Source organism: Dipodomys spectabilis, unplaced genomic scaffold (genome assembly GCF_019054845.1).
Source record: "Dipodomys spectabilis isolate Male_0828 unplaced genomic scaffold, ASM1905484v1 ptg000094l, whole genome shotgun sequence".
NCBI lineage: Eukaryota > Metazoa > Chordata > Mammalia > Rodentia > Heteromyidae > Dipodomys > Dipodomys spectabilis.
The window spans coordinates 21,229,289-21,244,093 of NW_024870771.1; the positions used below are offsets into that span (position 1 = coordinate 21,229,289).

At 38.4% G+C, this 14,805-nt stretch overlaps 1 protein-coding gene across 1 annotated transcript; it reads left to right on the forward strand.

The window, feature by feature from the left end:
• Positions 1-1,085: 1,085 nt before the first annotated feature.
• On the forward strand, positions 1,086-14,500 carry LOC122112371 (Y-box-binding protein 1-like). The gene is given in 3 exon segments (XM_042685137.1): positions 1,086-1,191; positions 13,439-13,927; positions 13,930-14,500. Coding segments are annotated over 3 exon segments (936 nt in total). The 3' UTR covers positions 14,271-14,500.
• Positions 14,501-14,805: the final 305 nt, after the last annotated feature.

The following is a 14,805-nucleotide window of genomic DNA, read 5'->3' on the forward strand; positions in this document are numbered from 1 at the left end:
AGAGAATGCAGGGCTTAATTTCAATGTTTCTCAATTTGGACAAGTTTGCTTTGTTACCTAAAATGTGGTCTATTTTGGAAAATGTTCTGTATGCTGCTGAAAAGAACATGTATTCTGATGCTGCTGGGTGAAATATTCAGTAGATATCCATTAAGTCTAGTTGATATATGCAGTTGTTTAGATCTGCGGTTTCTCTGTAGAGTTTGCCATATTGATCTATCTATTGGGGATAGTGGTGTGTTAAAGTTCCCAACAATTAATGTCTTTGTACCTATGTATGATTTGAGGGAAAGTAATGTTTCTTGGATACATTTTGTTGCTCCATTATTTGGTGAATAGACACTTAGAATTGTAATATCTTCCTGAAAGAGAGATCCTTTAATTAGTATGTATTGATCTTCTTATGTCTTCTCACTAATTTTAATTTGAAGTCTATTTTATCTGATATTAAGATTTCAACTCCTGCCTGTTTTGGGGGGCCATTTAATTTGAAGATTTTATTCCAGCCTTTCACTGTCAAAATATGTTTGTTTTGGGGGCAAGGTGTTACTCTTGAAGGCAGAAGATAGAAGGATCTTACTTTTTAATCCAACAAGACAGTTTATGTCACTTAATTGGGGAGTTAAATCCATTAATATTGAGAGTTAGGACTTAGAAGTGTTTGGTAGTTCCTGCCATGTTATCCACCTTCTTGGGAGCTGTGACAACTGGGTTCTTCCTATGATTCTTAGATTCTCTGTTTCGGGTCTGTTTCTTGGCCTTTATTGTGATCTTATTGCTTTTCTATGTATAGGACATCTTTAAGTATCTTTTGTAGGGCTAGTTTGGTGGAGATACATTGTTTCAATTTTTCTTTGCTGTGGAAGTTTTTTATTTGACCTTTGGTTATGAAGGAGAGTTTAGCTGGGTAAAGTATTTTTAGTTGATATTTGTTTGTCTTTAGGGCATGGAATACATCATTCTAGTCTCTTCTTGCCTTCATTTGTCTCTACTGAGAAATACCTTTCCCTTGGTTTCCTGGCCATATATGGTCTGTCACTGTTTGTGGTCAGCAGGGTAAAGATTTCCACTCCTATCAATTCTTGATGGCTGGAGTAGAATCCACTTGCACACTGCCTCTGGTGCCTTTGTCCCGGGCCCTCTGTGTTGATATGGCAGCCATGACAGCAGCTGCCGCAGCCATGGACTCCAGTAAGTGCTCAAATCTGTCTCCTTAATCAAGCTGCCTGAATTTTCCTCTCTTGCCAAACTCTATGTGCTATGATGGTACATTTGGTGTGACTCTCTAGCCTTCGATTTTCCACTGAAATGCTAAAACTGGTTTCTACATGAGAGCTTGTTTAGCTCCCAGCTTCTCCTCCACCATCTTCCTCTGCACTCTTCTAAAAATGTTTTTAAAAAAAGAATTCCAATCCTGCATTCTTAGCAATAATGAATATGCTTAAAGTTAATTATGAGACAAAAAAATTTGAGGAGTTATTTTTTTCTTTCTTTTGGAGAATTGAACCATAACACATTCTTATAAACTGTGAACATCATAGCCACACTCACACACAAATTCATGCTTGCACACACACAGGCAAACATGTACATACACACATTTGAATTTTCATCAAGCAAAGGAAAAGTAATACCTGTTCAATCTATAACCTACTTTAGTCAGTATTGAGAGACAGGCAGACAGACAGACAGACAGAGACAGACAAAGGAGCTCATAATTTTAGTGGTGGTGGTTATTTTAGGATCTTCTGGCTGGCTTGGGGCTCAGGTCCTAGCCATTTACACACAGACTTTATGCCACAAGATGATTAAAATTGACAGCTGACAAAGCATACCTATTTAGAGAACCATTTCTCCTTTGCCTGGTTGGGAAAATAAACCTTAAAGTAACTGAGTCCATTGTTCATTTCATTTTCCCAGCATACACTTGGTTCATAGCTGACCCAATCTATAAATGCAAGTCATCCAGCCTCTAACTCAAGGGAAGAAAGTGGGGAAGCCAAGGGATTAGGCAGGTCCAATTCATCACCCAGAAAATAAGCAGGGCCTTGCCGGTGTCGAGGTGGAGAAGATAGTGACTGGGTTATAACTTAAGACTCTCAGGCGCAGTTGTTGAGTGGGACCCAACCAATAAAAGCTTGACCTTGAGGAACAAAGGGAATCAGAAGACAGATGATCCAGCCCAAGGGTTTTATTCTCTGTGAAAGGAGAGCTGGCAGTGTTATCCCTTGTGATTCTCTGCTTCTCCACTTTACAAGGCAAATGAACAAATACATTCTCACTTAATCCTTATGACCTGGTTACTGAAACAGTCCCGATGATTTCAAGGGACATTATTCAACTCTCACTTTATCATTGCCTGAGTGCTGTGTATTTTTTTTTCTTTCTGAACCCATGTTTGTTTTCAATATTACCTGCCTCTGGTGAAGCTTGGTTATTAAAGCCGATAGTCGTGAGGGGGGATTTTTTTAAGAAAAATATCGGGCTGGCAGTCTATCAAGCACAGGAAGCATGACTTTAAGGTGCTATAATACCTTCTAACTTGTGTTGTCAACTAACCAAAATCAAATCAGTACTGCTCTCCATATACCTGCCTGTTCTGAGAACACATTGTGGTTGCCAATATTTTTAGATGTACCTCCAGTGTGAGGTGAAAGGTCTCCCAAGAAAATCAAGCTTTCGTCTTTATGGTAACATTTTGTTTTGAGCTAAAGGCTTTATTGCTAATTGTTCAGACCTGCCACTCTTAAGTTATTGCAGCAAAATGAGCTTGGCTCTTTCAACAAATCTTATATTGTAAAAAGATTTGTCACCTCTGAATACATTCAAAAGAACATGATGCTGACTCTATACAGGAGCCCCTCTATTACCCATAACCAGGAGTTTCTCTAGCAGAAAGGTGATGGCAGCTCATTGCTATTGTATCTCAGTTACTCTGGAAATGGAGACTGGCAGACTTATGGTTTTAGATCACTGTGGGCAAAAATTGTTACTGGGACTCCCTCTCAACTAACAACCTAGATGAGATGATTCACACCTGCAATCCTAACTATTGGGAGGTTTGGGGTAGGAAAATTGTCATCAGAGCCCAGTCATGGAAAGGAAGTGAGACTTTATATTAAAATTAATTAAAGCAAAACTAGGGGAGGGCCCTAGCAGTAGAAGTGTACCTGCCTAGCAAGAATCGGACCCTTGAACTTAAATGCTAGCGGTGCCCCAAACTAGCTTGATTCTAAACAATAATTTCTTGTGTATTATTATTTATAGGTAATCATTTCTCTAACATAATGACTACCAGTCCCTTGTTCTAGAAAAAAAATATATAACTGCAATAAAAAAAATTTCCTTGAAACTGGAATGTTGCTCAAAGGACATGTTCTTTTGTTGGGAAAGTTCTTTGAAAACTACCTGGAGTGCAAGTTAAAAAGAAACCTACTTCCATTGTCTGCCCACCTTCCTGCCAAGCATCCAAATTCCAGGAACAATTGATGGTGACATTTCTGCAAACTGCCCACTTCTTGTTTTGCTGAGTGCTGTATACAAGTAAGCTGAGGATGGTAGCTACATTTATTGACCAAATAAAGAGAAATTTCTTAGAATTCCTGGGAAAGAAGGAAGTGGGCTAGGAAGAGGAGCTCTAAATGGGAACATAGTACTCTATTAAGCAACTTTATTAAGGAAGATATGCTATGGAGCCTCTTCCCCATCACACAGCTGATTCATCAGCAAAAATTCTAGGCCTCACAGATATTTGATTAAAATTGTTTCAGAACAAGAATGCATGAGGAACAGAGCTGAGGTAATGCATAGGAAATCTAGCCTGTCAAAATAATTATAGCATCTAATTTAAAGGGTTTTTGTCTGGTTTTTTTTTGAGGGGGGGGAGCTTTTGTTGTTGCTGTTGTTTATTTATTTGTTTGTGTCAGTATTAAGGTTTGAACTCAGGGCCTTGCACTTTATATAGCTTGCATTTTCACAGCTGGTACTCTACCACTTTAGCTACACCTCTAGCCTTGCTTCTTTTGCTAGTTAATTGGAAATGTAGTCTCTTAGACTTTATTGCCAAGATTAACTTCAAACTATGATTCTTTAAATGATCCTCTACATGTCAGCCTCCTGAGTAGCGAGGATTAGAGGTGTGAGCTACCAATGCATGTTACTTGGTTTTATACAAATATAGGAACAAAAGAAGTCTCATTTGAAATAACAATGCTTCAGTACCTCTTTTTATATGTGTTTTTGTTCACATCTTTCCCTTAGACTATCAGAAAGGATGACAAATTAATATCTTTATCACTGGTGATAAAGATATTAACTGGATAAATGTGATCAATTGGTACATTTTATCTAAAAGGGACAATAGCTATCCTTTTTGATGCTTCCTTCTAAGTCACATGACCTAAGAGACTACAAACTGCATTTCCATGACTCCCTTAGAGTTTAGAATATGGAAAAAATATATTGTGAGTTAGTGAGAGGAACTCATGCAATATTTGGAGGGTAAACAAAGTTGGGCAAGCCAGTCAGGACTAACATCCACAGATTTATTTTGGTTTGTTTGCGTGTTGTTGTTGTTGTTGTTGTTCTCGTTGTTACTTGCTTGTATCATGGAAGACTGCAACAGAAGCAGACACAGCTTGATGATTTCCAGAATGTTACTTCTGTATCTGTTCAGAAATTTGTAAGTATTGAATTTCTTAGCTAGAACCTTGTCCTGACTGAAGTACCTATCAGACATTACTTTCATAGCATCTGGACTAATAAATACCATTGTAAATGAGCCATAGGAATAGATATCTGGATTTAAACCAGCAATGGTTTTGATTGTAATCAGCATGATCTCTATCCAAATTTTTCATCCAAAGAAAGAAAAGTAAATGTCTTTTTGCTATCTTAATATATTCAGTTCTATTAATATTTACAAAACACCCACTAGGCAATGACACTATGTGTTCAATTTATGAAAAACTTTACCACCATGGGGTAAGCAATTATACATTTGAAAGTATTTGATCCCCATCAATAAAACAGAGCCATTGACATAGTCAAATTGAGCAGAAATGCCTTAGGAATTGGAGTGGGCTTTGTACTATGGCCTTAAGGTCAGTGTGTAGGCCTCTTAAAGCAAGGTAAATTTCTTTGCTCACTCTCAAGCAAGGCATACCTAGGATATGTTTCTTTTTCTGTCTCCAGATTCCAATAATATATATTTTTTATTTTTTATTCCTTCCCTATCTAATTACTCCAATTGGAGTATTTTGAGCTCCAAGGAGATTTTTCTGGTCCCCTTGCAATCATCTATTATTCTATAATTCTCAGGCTTAGTCTTCACTCTCCTTGGCATGGCACTTTGATTCTTATTTCTTTTTTATTTTTCTGGATGTAGTTACATGTGGCACTTCCTCTGAGTCTATCCAGTATGTGAGTTCAAGATGGCATTTTTAGTTTGGCTTTTTGTTTATATGCATGTTGTGTGTCATCATGAATCCTCAGCAGCTAGCACTTGATATTTGGTAGGCTGTCAATAAACACATCAAAAAAAAAAAGTTCAGGGCTGGGAAGGTGGCTCAGTGGTAGAGCACTTGCCTTGCATGCCTGAGGTCCTGGGTTCCATTCCTCAGCACCACATAAGCAAAAAGAAAAAAGCCGGAAGTGGCACTGTGGCTCAAGTGGTAGAGCGCTAGCCTTGAGCTGAAGAGCTGAGGGACAGCACCCAGGCCCAGAGTTCAAGCCCCACAACTGTACCCAAAAAAAAAAAAAAAAGTTTTGTTATCAACAGATATTGGTCCACAAAATGGCTGTGGACCCTTGACATAATACAGAATTTTATGGAATTAGTTTCCCAATCCCTTTATTTTCCACAATGGCTACATGCCTAGTTCTTGCCAGTCAAATATGAACAGAAGTGACATGGATTCTTTCTGAGATGTTGTGTTCAAAATAGGTCTATTTCCTCTTTGATGGCCTGAGATAAAGAAACCCAAAGCTGGAGATGGGAAGGTGGCTTAGTGGTAGAGCGCTTGCCTTGCATGCATAAGACCCTGGGTTCAAGTCCTCAGCATCACATAAGCAAAAAAGAAAAAAACCCAGAAGTGTCACTGTGGCTTGTGGTAGAGTGATAGCCTTGAGCTGAAGAGCTGAGGGACAGCACCCAGGCCCAGAGTTCAGGCCACACAACCAGACCCAAAAAAAAAAGAAAAGAAAAGAAAGAAACCCAAAGCTCTAAGTAATTAGGAATCATGAAGAAAGTATGCATCCTCAAGTTACAATTAAGGTAATTCTTAGAAGACTGAGATCTAAGGATCGTGGTTCAAAGCCAGCCCAGAACAGAAAGTCCATGAGACTCTTATCTCCAATTAATCCCCAGAAAACCAGGAGTAGTGCTGTGTTTCAGTGGTAGAGTGCCTGCTTTGAGCTGAAGAGCTCAGGGACAGTACCTAGGCTCAGAGTTCAAGCCCCATGACTGACAAAAAAAAAGAAAAGAGTCATTAGGGAAACATATTGAGCACTTATGTAAGAGAAAAATATTCTATCATGAATACAAATATTTGTACAAGATTACTTATAAAATTGTATTTGTAACAGCTAAAAACTAGAAACAACCCAAAAGGTTATCAATTGTTATCAAATGCTTATCCAAGCATTGTGACAGATTCATAAAACAAAATCTTCATCAGCAATTAAAGGGAATGTACTAATAACACTTACAAGAATGTGGACAAACCTTTAAATGTATTGGGTTAAGGAAAAGAAGTTTGACACAAAAATACTATTTCCTGAATGCTTTCATTAGTATAATATTCTAGAAAACACAAAACAATAAGAACATAAATCACAGTAGTAGCTATTACATTCTGAAGGCAGAAGAATTTTTTAAAAAAGGGTACTTTTGAGGGCAAGAAAATTTTTAATGCTTCAATTGTGAACTTTTAGCTATAAATATTTTCCAAAGCTCATTGAACTCTATACTTAAAGAGAGGTCAATTTTACTCTGTATAAATTCTTTCTCAATAGATTTGATTTTTTTAAAAATTCTATCATATGAAAACATTGGAATCCCAGGGTATATTTGATTCATAGCCAGATATATACTATCAACCAAGCTAATGCATGAATGGCAGGGAAATGAAGTCAAACACTGCACCAGAGGCTGTTTGGGCATGCTCCAACAGGTCCTGCATGTTCTTGAGCTCATAATAAGTCCTCAGGAAAGATGTGTTGAAGTAAATTTAATTTCTCTCCCACAATTTTCACATTCTGTAGTTTTCCTACAATCATTCATATATTCATTCATCCATGTCCTCCTCTCATTGCACACCATAAAACAAAAGCTACCCAGCTCCATATTCTACAAATTCTTTTTTTTTTCCAAATAGTGTTCATGCAAGCAATCAGGCACTGGTTTGTTTTATTCATAAGGAGATTTTTCTTTCTAGCTGCTGGAACCACTTAAACATTTAATATCCATAAAACTGCTTTAATTTTTTAAGAATACAAATGGGAATTCCATTGCACTGAATATAGAATCATTTGGTGTCATAGCAACAAGCCTCTTTGTACCATCCAGAATTCATTCACTAAGGGTAGTTCTTGGGTGAAATGTTTGACCTTCTTGGTTATCCTTCTTACTGATAGATTTGGAATCTTAGCTGAGATTTCCCTGCCTTTCCAGCTCATAACCATCCTTTTCTACCTTCTGGTGTCTTAGTACTCTTAATGTTTCACTGGATATATTTCCCAAAATTTTAATCAGAATAAATGAAAGTGCTAGAAAAGAAAGAATTTGAGAGAAATAACAGAACCTCTGTTTATGGTTTTCTAGAAGCAATTCTCCAGGAATGTGCAGTTATAACATTAATGTAGTTTGGAGAAAAGATGATTGAAGGTTTCAGAATCAGATGTGCATTACAATCTCAACACACATCTTTACTAACTGTGCATTATGGACATGTGATTTTAGTCCCTTGAGACTCAGCTTTTTTCACCTTTTAAAAATGATAAGATAGACGCTGGGAATGTGACTTAGTGGTAGAGTGCTTGCCTTGCATGCATGAAGCCTTGGGTTCCATTCCTTAGCACCAGCAACACATAAGCAGAAAAAGCCAGAAGTGGTGCTGTGGGTCAAGTGGTAGAGTGCTAGCCTTGAGCTGAAGAGCTGAGGGATAGTGCCCAGCCCAGAATTCAGGCCCCACAACTGGCAATAATAATAATAATAATATAAAAACTAATTTAAAATAAAGAGTTAAAAACATTATATATTATCCCTCCCAGGGGTTATTAAATTAGTAAATAATTCCTAGTGAAGGGATAATGCTTAACAGAAATCAATACATATTTTATGGGTTTTTTTGTTTCTTTTTTGTTTATTTGGTCTGTTGTGGGGCCGGAACTCTGGGCCTGGCTGCTGTCTTTCAGTTCTTCAGCTCAAGGCTAGCGCTCTACCACTTGAGCCATAGCACCACTTCGGGCTTTTTCTGCTTATGTGGTGCTGAGGAATCAAACCCAGGGCCTCATGCATGCAAGGCAAGCACTCTACTACTAAGCCACCTTCCCAGCCCTCAATACATATTTTATTTTAGTTTAGTTTAGTTTTTATTTTTTGTGTCCAGTCATGGTGCCTGAACTCTGGGCCTAGGCTCTATCCCTCAGCTCTTCAGCTCAAGACTAGCGATCTACCACTTGAGCCACAGTGCCACTTCTGGCTTTTTTCTTTTTGCTTATGTGGTGCTGAGGAATCAAATACAGGGCCTCATGCATGCAAGGCAAGAGTTCTTCCACTGAGCCACGTTCCCAGCCTTCAATCAATACATATTTTAAAAGAAGGAATATCAAGATCATTCAGAGCTGAGCTAGTCCAGAGGAAAAACCACTTTCAAACAACTGACAATTTGGTGCAATATAAAGTGAAAAACTAGGCACAAAACACATGTGGTCAGAAAAATCTCATGATTTTGCAGCAGTAGGCCCTGCCTGACACTGTTTGTGATCAAAGTTACTAAATGTCGAATAAAACAAGGACTCTAGAATTGCTTCATCATAACTACTGTTATCACCCCAATGGGTTTTGGTTTTGTTGCATATGAAGAGATTGTCTGATATGGTACTTTTAACTCTAAAATGTTATCGTTTATGGCTACTAAAATTGAACAGGGCCTTAAGGGTTCATCTGGTTTAATACTCTTCTTACTGTCTCTGCTTTCACCCTTATTAAGAAAACACAAATCTGTGATGGATTGTCACTCACCTTTTTGATGAAATGGATGTAAATGACATTGCTTGGTATTTCTATGTCTCCCTTTATTTACCATTAATAAATCCCTATCCCTTCCAACAATAACAGTTCACTACATACTAACTGAAATGTCAAAATGGACATACCAATATTGCAGTTACTCTGAGAATTGCAATCAAATAATCTCAAGAAGAGCAATTTGTATTCTGGAGTCCACTGCAGTCCTCGAGATACCGCATAGTGCCTTAACATTATCAAGAGCATGTGGAAATAAAAATGTGTCTCCTGAGACAGATTTTCTCTTCATTTCTCATAATTAATGAGAAAGGCTATTAAAGCTCATCTGTGGTTGTTAGCATTGGAAAAGATGCACTCTGAAAAATAGCTGTGAAAGAGGACATTAAAATAGAGGAACAAAATTTGGTGATGATGCTCTTTCCAACTTTGGATGGATGATGGGCGGATAATGTGAACAAATGATGGATGAATCCATAATGTGGACAAATGGTAGATAGAGAATTGTCTTTAGTAAAGTGACTTTCCTGAGGACTATGTGTGACTCAAAGGAGAAGAACTGTTTTGGGGACTAATTGGGTACTCAGTCATTCTTAAGGTAAAATAAATATAAAAATGTGTTTAAAAAAAAAAAACTTAATGATACGAAAATAAAGCTGTCCTCTTCAGCATTCCCCATAACAAAATTTCTTCGTTAAGTCCCAAGAGGTTAATGGAAAGTCTGGTGAAAATTACTAAAATTTGACAATTGAATGATAGGAGAGCCATTACTATAGTTTGAGATGGTAAAATGGGAGCAAGAGCAGGGAGCAAGACAGATTAAAGCCAACTGCTAATAGATTAGTCAGACTACAAGGGACTATGGTAGGCAACAGATAGCCCTACAATTACACACCTAAACCTTATTCATGCATGTCTGTTTCAGTTCCATAAGACAATCCTGAACAACTGACCTCTTTGGCATCATATTAGGATCCATAATTCTTGGTGATAATGGCTCTTCCATCTCTGCCCAAGTATTGTTCCATCCTCAGGATATCAAAAGAGAAAGCAGAGCACTACTCTTTGCTGAGTAAGTGCTGTATAGGAAAATAGTGAAGAGGCTGAGATGCCCTGGTCCTTAGCTATCTTACTAGATAGGATTCTGTGCTCTCAACTCTTCCCACAATTCTAATTAACTCAAATCAGCCCATGTGAAGTTTTGGGGGTTGTGGAAATTTGAACTGAAATAAAATGGAGAATTCATGGCTTATTTCTGGAGCTCAATGCAAGGGGCCACAAATGTTGGAGAAGTTATGACTCACCATACTGGCTTCTGAAATGGCTTCAATGGCTGAAAGACACAGACTTCTGTGAATCTAGAAAGTTACTCCACATCAACTTGCTACTTTGTCATCTGTCTGATTTTCTTCCTCTCTTGTCAGATAGTGATCTCAGTTCTCAAATAAAACTCAGCCACTCCAGGTTCCAATGGAAATGTGACTTCATGTTGAGTATTCAAAGCAAAGCCAAGCTTGCTGCTTACCTGGTAAGTACTTGGCACCACCATGAATTATACTTGTGTATTGCACTCTTGGGAAAACAGATCCCATATAAAGCTCTGTTCACATGAACTATTTGTTTTCTTAATGGTTCCATTCTACATGAGGTAATAGGCATGAAGGAGCTGAAAAACTCCTCCCAAATAATGTAGTCACTAACTGAAAAACAAGATACAGAATCTGACAGCCTTCCTCAACACACTATTGCTCCAAAATGGCCACTAATGCTTTGGTTCCATGAAAATTTGGCTTAGATCTTCTCAGACTAGGTCTCACCTTATGTGGATAGTGGTGATCCTAAATCCCACTTCCTGTCTCCTGCCACAAAACCCCCTTAATGCTGACCACATGTGTAATGTTTAAGAAAAGGAAAAACTCCCTTTCTGTATTTTAAGCCTATTTTCAGTTCCAGTCCTGAAGATACATATATTCTCATGAGAATAAGCCCAGACACACCAAGGATTATGATTGTTACAGTGAAAAGGTCACAAAGAAAATAGGCCAAGAGAAAGGTGCACTGAGCAGTAGGAGACACATACATACTTCCAAGTCTTATGGAGCCACACAAAATGTGCTTAATTCTTCCAAAAATCATCTTTTTAGCTGTGTGTGATCTGTTGTCTAGCAGAGAAATCATCAGGAGCATTGTTTGGAGAATGGCTATGTAGACATTCAGTGGGTAACAAAATCCCAAACACTCAGAAGAAAGCAAATTTTCAGAAAAACCGTGATGTTTGCACAAACAGATGAAGCATGGTAAGCCATTCTTTGAGTACTGGGAATGGTAAGAAATCTTCTGAAATATATGGTCTCAGATAGTAGCCAAGAGTCAACCCGAAAAATAGGCATTCCTGGGATAACGGGCAGGCTTGCTGTATCAGTTCTTTTTTTCTTTGTAAAGGTGATGTATAGAGTGGTTACAATTACATGTCAAGTAATGAGTACATTTCCTTTTGAACAATGCCAGCCCCTTCCTCCTTTTCTCCAGTGTTCCTCTCAAGTTGTGAAGTTCATTTCCAATATAGTGTCTAGTATCACTGCTGAATTGGTTCACCCTTTGTCCCACTGTTTCTGTGCTTCTCCTCTCCCTCCCCAAATCAGATAAACTTATCTGCAAGACAAAGGGTTCAGAAATCATAAATGGTGACAGACATAAGGGAATAAACCAAAGGGGGGAAACTAACCAGACAAAGTACAATAAAAACCTCTTGTTTCCATTTCTTGGAGTTTATTTCAATAAGCATCATTTTATATGATCATATGCACATAGCTATTGAGCCCTGTGATCCTCTCCTAAGAATATCCTCCTTTGTTCTCACTGTGTGAATCTTTCGAGTTCTGTTTAATTGTTGTTTCAGTTTTTTCTTCACATCTGGCCATTAGCTATACTAAGAAATGTGCAATTAAGATTCACATCATAGGCATCTACTCCTAGCAACCACAGCTTCAAATGCTGCATAGAAAAAACTCTGTCCTTCATAAAGAGAAATTAACTATATAGCACAGGAAATAAACTTCAAAGCAATGAATAAATATATAACTTAAAAATCTTCTAAAGCAGGGCTGGGAAGGTGGCTCAGTGGTAGAGCACTTGTCTTGCCCTGGGTTCGATTCCTCAGCACCACATAAGCAAAAAGAAAAAAGCCAGAAGTGGTGCTGCGGTTCAAGTGGTAGAGCGCTAACCTTGAGCTGAATAGCTGAGGGACAGTGCCCAGGCCCAGAGTACAGGCCCCACAACCGGACCCAAAAAAAAAAAAATCTTCTAAAGCAAACCAAATGCATGCTAAGAAATATAAATGACAGAAGTGCACTACAGAGAAAATAGTTAGGGAAAACCTTACTTTCACAGGTGTATGTGAGCATGTCTGAGTGAAAGAATGGCTAAGTCATTTGACCCAAATGGAAAGAGCTTCTGGGGCAAGAGAAAGGAGAATGCAGTCCCTAAGATGGAAATGCACAGGATAGCTGATGAGTGATAGAAAATGAAATTAAAGAGACAGAAAGATACCCAGAGCCACCAGCACAACCATGTTTATTGCTGTACTATTTACCATAGTTAAGATATGGACTCAGCCCAGATGCCCTCAATAGGCAAATGACTCAAGAAAATGTGATATATATACACAATGGAATTTTACTCATCCATTAGAAAGAATGATATTGTATCATTTGTAGAGAAATGGAAAGACCTGGACAAAATAAATCAGGTCCAGAGACAGAGAATGCATGCTTTCCATTATATGTGGAAGCTAGATTTCACTTACAAATCATAAGTAAGTACATTGGATGGTATGCAAGTGGATACAAATTCATTAACTGAAATAAAGTAGATTCAAGGGAGATCTCAGTGTAAATCCTCAGAAAGGCAAAATCAAAGTTCAGCAAAAAAAAAAAAAAAAATATCAAGGAATTGGCACTCTAAAGGGGTGGTATAGGGTCAAGGGGAAAGATGTAGGTGAATGAAGAGAAGAGAGGGAGAATGCAATAAAGAGTCTAATATATCCTAAAAAATTGAGAAGATTGATGGAAGGAATATGTGAGAATGTTGAAAGGAGTGATATTGATGAAGATATATTCATAAACTGTTTTGTTAATTGCCAGCTCCTTTCTACAACTACTTAAAGATAATAATAAGGGCCCCCGCCCTCAGCACTGCCAACACCAAGCCCGGCGCCTGCCAGCAGGGACAATAAAGTCATCACATCGAAGGTTTTGGGAACAGTAAAATTGTTCAGTGTAAGGAACGGATATGGTTTCATCAACAGGAATGACACCAAGGAAGATGTATTTGTACACCAGACTGCCATAAAGAAGAATAACCCCAGGAAGTACCTTCGCAGTGTAGGAGATGGAGAGACTGTGGAGTTTGATGTTGGTGAAGGAGAAAAGGGTGCGGAGGCAGCAAATGTTACAGGTCCTGGTGCAGCTCCAGTTCAAGGCAGTAAATATGCAGCAGATCGTAACCATTATAGACGCTATCCACGTCGTAGGGGTCCTCCACGCAATTACCAGCAGAATTACCAGAATAGTGAGAGTGGGGAAAAGAATGAGGGATCGGAGAGTGCTCCCGAAAGCCAGGCCCAACAACGCTGGCCCTACCACAGACGAAGGTTCCCACCTTACTACATGCGGAGACCCTATGGACGCAGGGAGAAGAGATGGAGGGTGCTGACAACCAGGGTGCAGGAGAACAAGGTAGACCAGTGAGACAGAATATGTATCGGGGTTATAGACCACGATTCCACAGAGGCCCTCCTCGCCAAAGACAGCCTAGAGAGGATGGTAATGAAGAAGATAAGGAAAATCAAGGAGATGAGACCCAAGGTCAGCAGCCACCTCAACGTCGGTACCGCTGCAATTTCAATTACCGACACAGACGCCCAGAGAACCCTAAACCACAAGACGGCAAAGAGACAAAAGCAGCCGATCCACCAGCTGAGAATTCCTTCGCTCCAGAGGCTGAGCAGGGCAGGGCTGGGTAAATGCTGGCTTACCATATTTACCATCATCCGGTTTAGTCATCCAACAAGAAGAAATGAATATGAAATTCCAGCAATAAGAAATGAACAAAAGATTGGAGCTGAAGACTTTAAGTGCTTGCTTTTTGCCCGTTGACCAGATAACTAGAACTATCTGCATTATCTATGCAGCATGGGGTTTTTATTATTTTTATCTAAAGATTTCTCTTTTTGGTAATGGCAAACGTGTTTTTCTTAAAAAAAAGAAAGCCTGGTTTTTCTCAATACACCTTTAAAGGTTTTTAAATTGTTTCATATCTAGTCAAGTTGAGATTTTTAAGAGCTTCATTTTTAATTTGTAATAAAAGTTTACAACTTGATTTTTTCAAAAAAGTCAACAAACTGCAAGCACCTGTTAATAAAGGTCTTAAATTTAAAAAAAAGATAATAATAAGAAAACTTAATAAGTCTCTAGTCTAGGTAAAATGATGTATCAATTAATGATGGAAATTTGATGGATAAAACAAAGAAGATAGAAAGGGAAAAATGAACTTCCAAT